Source organism: Notamacropus eugenii, chromosome 4, assembly GCF_028372415.1.
Source record: "Notamacropus eugenii isolate mMacEug1 chromosome 4, mMacEug1.pri_v2, whole genome shotgun sequence".
In the NCBI taxonomy this organism is placed as follows: Eukaryota; Metazoa; Chordata; class Mammalia; order Diprotodontia; family Macropodidae; genus Notamacropus; species Notamacropus eugenii.
Window position 1 is genome coordinate 174,148,196 of NC_092875.1, and position 8,299 is coordinate 174,156,494.

General features: G+C 38.5%; 1 protein-coding gene across 1 annotated transcript; it reads right to left on the reverse strand.

The window, feature by feature from the left end:
- Window positions 1-380: 380 nt before the first annotated feature.
- LOC140502376 (large ribosomal subunit protein P1-like) lies at window positions 381-8,067 on the reverse strand. The gene is made up of 3 exons (XM_072606587.1): window positions 7,933-8,067; window positions 627-704; window positions 381-545 (listed from the first exon to the last, which is right to left on the reverse strand). The coding sequence occupies exons 1-3, from the start codon at window positions 8,065-8,067 to the stop codon at window positions 381-383; spliced, it is 378 nt and encodes a 125-aa protein (XP_072462688.1).
- Between the last annotated feature and the right edge of the window lie 232 nt (window positions 8,068-8,299).

Consider the following 8,299-nt stretch of genomic DNA (forward strand, 5'->3'; position numbering starts at 1 on the left):
TCCCCCACCCCCTTTCTCTTCTCCATTCTTACCTTTCCTTAACTGTTCATTTTATGTCAAGTCAACAAATATTTATTGTTTACTATATGCCAGGCACTGTGCTAAGTCCTGGAGATTCAAATAACAGAAAAAAGAAAGATAATCCTTATCCTCTAGGAATGTCCATTCTAATAGGGGAAGAACATATAAAAGGAAGTGGATAATAAAAACAAAAACAAAGAGTGGGAGAAGTGGATGAGCAAGGAGTCACGGTGAAATCCAGAGAGTCAGCATGAAGTCCAGAGAGTCAGCAGTTATTATGAGAAGAATGAAGGAGTGAACATAGCTGACCTGGGGGCTCTTCCTTCAAAAATGGAGGTTCTGGGAGGAACTAAAGAGGTTTAGTCAATACGACCAAAGCACATGTCATCATATGAATTCTCTGATTCATTTTTCCTGACTTCCTCTTTCTTCTCTTCAGCAATAATATAGCACCAGTTGCCTGGGGCGGCTTCACCAACTCTCACATTGTAAATAAGACTTCCAGTGTCAGTGTTGGCCAGAGCCTTTGAAAATAGGCCAAATTGGGAAGATTCAGTGCTTATATCTGCTGCTATAAAGATGGCATTGATTATATCCTTAATGACTGTGACCTTGTCATTATGCAGGATAAGAGCCAAGTAGATGCAGGTGAACTCAGAGACCAAAGCAATTGCCAAGGCTGGCTGTCATGATCCCAATTCTTGGCTGAAATGAGTACTTCATTCCAACATAGACTTAGCTTCCCAAGGAGAAATTGAGCTTGCAGGCAACTTCCTATATTATTTTTTTCTCATTTTCATTGTAACTGTTTCAGAAAATCAGGTGGGCATATCATAGTCCAAGACTTCACGGGTACAACACTTTATATTCACATAAGAATTATCCATCCAGTAGCAAAAGCATTTAATTAGTGCATTGGAAATAAAAAGAGGGGATCAAGTACTAGAACAATTTTACATGCCCATTATACATATGTGCAAGTATATTTTAAAACTTCCTTTTTTTGGTTTCTCTAGAAATCTTGAGAAATACTATTTCTCCAGCTTAAAACTCTTTCTAGACTTTTTTTTTTTTTAGGGAAAAAGGAAGAATAAAAGTTAAGAGTGGGGAACCTATGGCCACATGTGGCCTTCTAAGTCCTTGGGTGCAGCCCTTTGACGGAGTTCAAGTTTTACAGAACAAATCCTTTTATTAATAGGATTTGTTCTTTGGAGTTTGGATTCAGTCAAAGGGCCACACTTGAGGACCTAAAGGGTCACATGTGGCCTTGAAGCAGCAGGTTCCCCATCCCTGGTAAGGCCTTCCAATCCTTCCAATAAAGTGGATTAATAATGATAACCAAATGTAATTCTTGTCTATCTGGATTAATTGCCTCTCTGATTGGTGCTATGACCCACTTGGGGACAGTGTCTTCTCTCTTAGAATTGAAGGTTAATCTATTGATCCCAGGAAGGGGAAGTGGTCCAGGAAGGAACTGAGTGGTAATTATTCAGGAATGTTCATCCCAAACTTTATTTTAACATATTATGATCATTTCCTTATTCAAGATTCCTATACATGATAGCTCAAATTATCTTGGGGCCAAGTTATGTCAAAGGGTATGAGGAACTGTGCCTGTTTGGGTCTCTCTCTCTCTCTCTCTCTGCTCTAGAAGTGGCTTGGATATAGATAAATGTTACATTTTTAAAAATATTTCAAAGTACATTATTAGCAGTAATATTTTTTCTAATCTAACCCATACCTGAAAGAGAGTCATTTGTACCATATACCCAACAAGTTTTAAGAATCTAGCATTTCCATAGTGCTTTAAGGTTTACAAAGCACTTTATAAATATTATCCCATTTGATCCACACAACAAACCTGAGAGGTAGGTGTTATTATTACCTCCATTTTATAGATAAGGACACTCAAGCAGACAAAGGCTAAATGATTTCTTTAGGATCAGACAGCTAGTAAGTGTTCAAGACCAGATCTGAAACCAGGTGTTGTTGACTCCAGGTCCTCACTCTCTTTGTCTCTCTCTCTCTGTCTCTGACTCTGACTCTGTCTATCTGTCTCTGTCTCTGACTCTGTCTGTCTATCTCTCTGTGTCTGTCTTTCTCTATCTCTGTCTCTCTCATGGCTAAGGACCATGCTTCATAATTTTGTGTTGTAGTCTACTTTTACACAAAAATCAAGACACTAGACTAGAGAGAAGACATGTGCATCACATATAAAGCAAAGCCATTACTTTCTGGAAGCATCATACAAACGTCAGAGAAATTACACTCAAGTTATCGATGCAAATGGTTATTAGAAAGGGAGACCTCTATAAACCAGAATTTTCAAAATTGCATAATACATTATAAGGTTTTTGAATACAGTGGCTTAATTTTCCTGATTTAGTAAGTATAGCAAATAGCCCTGTGCCATCTTCAAAGAGATATGTGATACATGTTAATTTGTTAAATGGCTGATTTCAAACTCATTCAGTATCAGCTGCCCATTAAAAATTATGTGAGAAGCCCAACCAAAGAACTCTGTGCAAAGACAATGTAAATTCTTTAAGGACAGAGACTATTTTTTACCTTTTCATCCCCATCACCCAGAATTTTGCTGAGAATGCAGTTGTTGCGTAATAAAAGGTTGTCAAATTAGTAGAATGGGATCCATTTAAAGTACAGAATGTTGAGATCAATAAGAGGGAAGGGTAAAAAACTTGCCATTTCTTAAGGGATTGTGATGTAAAGAGAAACTAAAAGTTCAACCATATCACAAGAAAGACAAGAAAAGTATTTTTAAAGGTTTTAGGACCATTAGGGTACAAATAACTGTGCCAAGAATCGTGACTGTGCCACATAACAGCAGTGTGTACTTAACACTCTTATTCTTGGCTTAGGTCAAACAAAAGCCTTTTCCTTTTATACAAAGGAGTCAACCTTATTCCCACTAACTGCTCTAGAACTGCAGAATTAAAACAAACTTCTCAGGAAAAGAATCTCACAGGCAACTGTAAGACTGCTAATTCTTAGGCTAGCTGCCCTCTCCTTATGTAAACCTAGAATTCTTCCTGTTAATTTCCCTTGGTCACATGAATTTGCTGGTTTGTGTAGCAATATGAATGTGTCCAGTAGACTGTTTCAAGATTGTGTATATCATGCCATACTGAGGAATCGCTGCTGAGCCAAGGGGACTTGGATATTTCACTCGCTTTTTGCCCCTAAATGTCTCTCCACTCTGGATCCAGTTATATAATCCTGAAGGTAACTGGACTCTAATGACAGATGGGTGAGGTACCATTTTCTTTTTGGATTATTAAAATTATATCTGAACCTCAAAGACAAACTGATTAGAAGTCAGGTATTGACTCATTTATAGGTCTTCCCAAAAGAGGGGAGTATAAAGATACTTGGTATCCAATATAGATCATGTATGGGAGGGGCATTTGTTTCCTAAACACAATAGAAATGGCAAAGGACTCAAAATACTCACAGTATGCACTGGCAAAATTACTTAAAATAGCATACAGCAAAGTAATTTATAACCACTGTTACAATCTTATGAGAGTCTGATATATTAGAATATGATGTATAGTTTGTGAATTTCCTGAATAGGCATGGACACGCTTTGCCTCCCCTTAGTATTGTCTAAACAACTTCCAGTTGTCCTGCTGCATTAGGTCATCTTTTCCAGTGAAGAAACTCCTCTGGTCAACAGCTTCACCTTGTGGACCTGATAGACCTGTGGACTTCTAGAACTCACAAGCTTATCTCCAATTCTGGACTCCTCTCTCTTGAGGCAGATCTGTCATCTGCTCAGTGAAGACAATGCAAATTAAAAAAGAAAGCAACAGCTAGGTGCCCAGGCACAGGTTTGCCTAATTGAGTTCTTTGTTCTGCCTGCCAAACAACTGTGGTCACCATGATCCCAGGATGGGAAAGCTCTTCTATACTCCCTCATTAGAAGTCTCAGAGTTTCATGATGACACTGGCTTGGTCAAAGGAAGTGAGCAAACAGGAAGCTATCTTTCCATTTTAGAGTCCACCTGAATCATTGGCTCCTCTGGTTAAGCATCCACTGACTAGATTACTTCATCATTTGAAAGCACCCGGGTCCTTCAGCACTGAACCATCGCATGGCCAGAAGCAGAAAGGTCAATTTTCTGCATGTTTCTGGTCCCCATTAAACAAATAAATGAATGAATAGCTAACTAGATAAATAGATTATCAAGTAGATTAAAAAATGAATGATTATATAATAGATAAGTAAAAGCTAACAGTTACACAGTGCCAGGCTCTGTACTGAGTATTTTAAAATACTTATCTTATGTGATCCTCACAAAACAACCCTGTAAAGTAGGTACTATTCTCATCCCCATTTTACAGATGAGGAAACCAAGGCTGATTTTGAACTCGTCTTCCTGACTCCAGGCCACCACAGTACGTATGTACTTATTGCCACCTTCATTAGAATTCTACCTCCTTGAGCACAGGGACTGTTTCACTTTTATCTTTCTATTCCAAGTACTGATCACCATCTAATTTGCTCTCTGAATAAAATGCTTAGTACATAGAAGGTACTTAATGAAAGCTTTTTGAAGGACTAAAACTGAACCATACTATTTGCCTTCAAAGAAAGAACTGATATTAAATACAGACTGAAGCATGTTAATTTTTCACTTTCACTTTTTGTCTTTTATTTGAGTCTTCTTGTACAAAATACCAATATGGAAATATTTTACATAATTGTACATATGTAATCAATATCTGATTGCTTACTGTCTCAGGGAGGCTGGAAGGGAGGGAGGCATAAAATTTGGAACTCAAAACTTTAAATTAAAATGTTCTAAAAATTGAGAAAAAAAATTGAATGCTTGTTGATTCATTGGCTGATTTATTTCCTCCTTGAAGGTGGTTCCTAAGATCTTATCCTCACATTCTGCAGCTTTAGAAATGTGCAAGTCACTCTTCTAAGAGGATTGCATTAACTTGCTTTATATAAACTCAGAGGAGACTGGCATATATTAAAACACCAATTTATTCATTTGCATAAGAAATTTAATTGTCAAGAGTACTGGAATAGCCTACTTGGTCAGGCAGTGTTTTGTCTTCCTAGATCAGTCTCAGAGGACTAATTAAATTAAAGTCCGAGAGTTTTTTTGTTGAATATAGAAATATATAAAGGGATCTGGGCATGCTTATAGGAAATGGTCATCCAGCAATTCATAAGTACCTGCTGAGTCCTCATTGACCATCAAAGGATCCAATAGACTTGGACATTTTGCTGAAATGGTAAGAGAACCCTCTTCCTACGTAGTATATAGACACACTGGACAAATTCTTAACCTCTAATTTGGTCTCTTCCAGACTTCTTAAGGACTCTTCACTCTATTTGTCTACTTTAAAGTCTCTCTCCCCATTCTTAACAACTAAAATCCCCAAATTTGCAAATGACTTTTCATTGACTGCTTTTGAAATTGACTGTTTCCTGATAATATCTAAGGAAATATTCTTTCCCATTACTAAGTCATCATCCAGATCACAATGCTGGCTGGGCAATTTCCAGCAAACTTTGCTATAAACAGCTAATCCAATTCGGGGTATGTGAATGATTAGCTTTGGTCTCAGTGGGTACAAAGCAGTACCATTTCTCATTTTTTCCCCCTTACTTTTGCTGTCCATATTTCTTGTTTATTTTCTTTAAAACTGAAGTAAAGTCAGTTTCCCTTTTCCTTTTAAGAGGTGTAAGGAGAGGGGAAAGAAAATATCCACCACCTCTGGCTCTGCCCTGGATTTGTCTATGAGGAGGAAGAGGGAAGGAGTGTTGATCCCGGCCAAGTCTTTACCCCTTTTAAAATTTTATTTTAGCATTTTTCTCCTGCCACTTGAAGTAGGCTCTCTCCACTGGCCATCCATAATTCTAGGAGTTTCCTTGAAACTTTTGTGTCTTGAGTTAATTAACCTCCCTTCTTCAAACGAAGATTTCATACACCTGGGTTTGCCATAGCATCAGACCCAGGAGACAAAAAGCAGTACAAAGAACCTCTATTTATCCACCCACAAAACTGCTTTTCCCTCTTAAATAGTAGCCTGACAGAGATATCTCCTGCTGTCATTCTGACTCTTTCAGTTCCAAGGTCATGAATAGTAAAACATGCAAATTTCCTCCCCTCACGTCATTGGTCAATAACCTATTACTAAATATAAACTTACCTGGAGCCATCCTATCAGCCCCCTATGATCAAAGCTGGATTCTAAACCTTAATTAAATTCATATTGTTCTGTGTGGTATCTCTCCAGGCAAGACTGTTCTTTGAAATTCAGATGACTTGCACAAACAGCTTTCTGGCATCGCATCACGCCCCCTCCCAGTTTGTGAGTCCAGATAGCTGAATCTGAATTATGCCCTCTTCCCAGGTGCAGAATGCTGGTCGAAAGTCTTTTTTCCATTTAGAGCTGGCATCATTCAACCCCTCCTGAACTGCAAATTGACTCCTATCCATTATTTGCTTTTACAGGGGGCCAAAACAAAGTATTTTTTTTTTTCTATAACCCTTTAGCTATTATAATAAATAGGATAATGCTATGGGTTCAGCTCCTCCCAGCAGGGTTTAAAGTTGGCCCCTCAGCTTTCATCTCAGCTCAATGTGATGGAGGCAGTTTCTGGGGAATCAGGAGCCATTTTTTCTTGAAAGAGTAAATTATCCATATTGAGGTGGTCCCAGTCCTTTTCTCATTGTAGATTTGTTAAACTGTGCATACAGCTCTGCAGGGGCAAGCCTAGGGTTGGCACAGTTTATTCTTTAGCACTAGTATTTTTCCAGGGGATATTCAGAGCCCCATTTGTTCCAGCTTTGAGGTCCTGAAGAGCAAAGACACCTTGCACAGTGCTCCCTTTAGAGTAGGCTCTTCATAACTGCTCAATAAATGAATAAACGAATTTGTACCCAAGATAAGGGTGTATGACAACTTAACAACTGGCATTGACACAGCACATTACAGTTTGCAAAGTGTTTTTCCCACACCAACTTTGTGAGGTATGTAATACAAATATCATTCTCATTTTCCAGATGAGGAAGGGCAGTGAGGTGGTGCAATGGATGCAGCACTAGAGTCAGAAGGACTTGAGTTCAAATTCAACCTCAGACACTTGACAGCTAGCTGTGTGATCCTGGGCAAGTCATTTAACAGATGAGGAACCGGAGATTCAGAGTGGTTGGCTGGTCATATAACAAGACCATATTAGAGTCAGAACTGGAACCTAACTAACTTGACATCAAATTTCTGTCTCTTTCTCTCAATCCCAGCAGATTTGGGTGGTAAGCAAAGCTTCTCTGTTTGGCTTCTGATTCCCTATCAGCACCCTTTTCTTTTTCCTGACACCCCTACAACTTTAATAATTATAGTAATAGTAATGATAGCACTTGTAAAGCATTTAAGATTGGCAAAGTATTTTATTTATATTAACTCATTTGATCCTTACAATGATCCTTTTGAGGTAGGCGCTATCATTATTCCTATTTGACAGATGAGGAAACTAAGATACAGAGATGTTTAGGGACTTGCCCAGAATCACATAGCCAATAAAAATCCAAGGCAGGATTCAAATATAGGTGTTTTTTATTCCAAATACTGGAGTCTATCTACCGTTCCAGTTTGCTAAAGGATCTTTCTCCCAAGAGGTCTGTAATTCTGCTAGCAAACAATGCGTTCAGACTTTCTAACACTCACAACTTCTTAGTAGGGGGTAGGATAGCCTTCAGGTAGTTACCACTCCTTTCTCCCTCAAAAAGGGTGAAAAATGAAGCTTTGCATATCAACTTTGAAAGATGGCTGATCCCTGTTCAATACTTCAAAAGCAGTCAAGGAGGTAGGGGGGGACAGCTGTCTTACTGTACGTCAATGTGATCATTAGCAGTTGACATCAAACACTTGGAAATTAGCATCGCTGTCAGGAGAGGCATGTAAGACGGAAGCTGCTAAGGGACGGGCCAGTTCATCCTTCATTACTTGAAAATGGGCATTGGTGACAGTCACGCAAGGAGGTTGCTTGCTGCCAAGCAGCATTCGTCAGTGGTAAGTAAGCATTCTCTATCTGCATGGCTGCTTTAAAGAATAATTATAATACATCACTGGAAAGCTACAATTGAAAGACTCCTTGTCTCACCCAGAAGGTGAAAGGAGAGTAATTATCTTATACAATCTGTACTACTTCAGGGCACTCAACAAGCTACCATCTTTTATAATAATAAAAGTAGAACCTATTTATAAGATTTTTTTTTTACAGTTTACAGCTTAG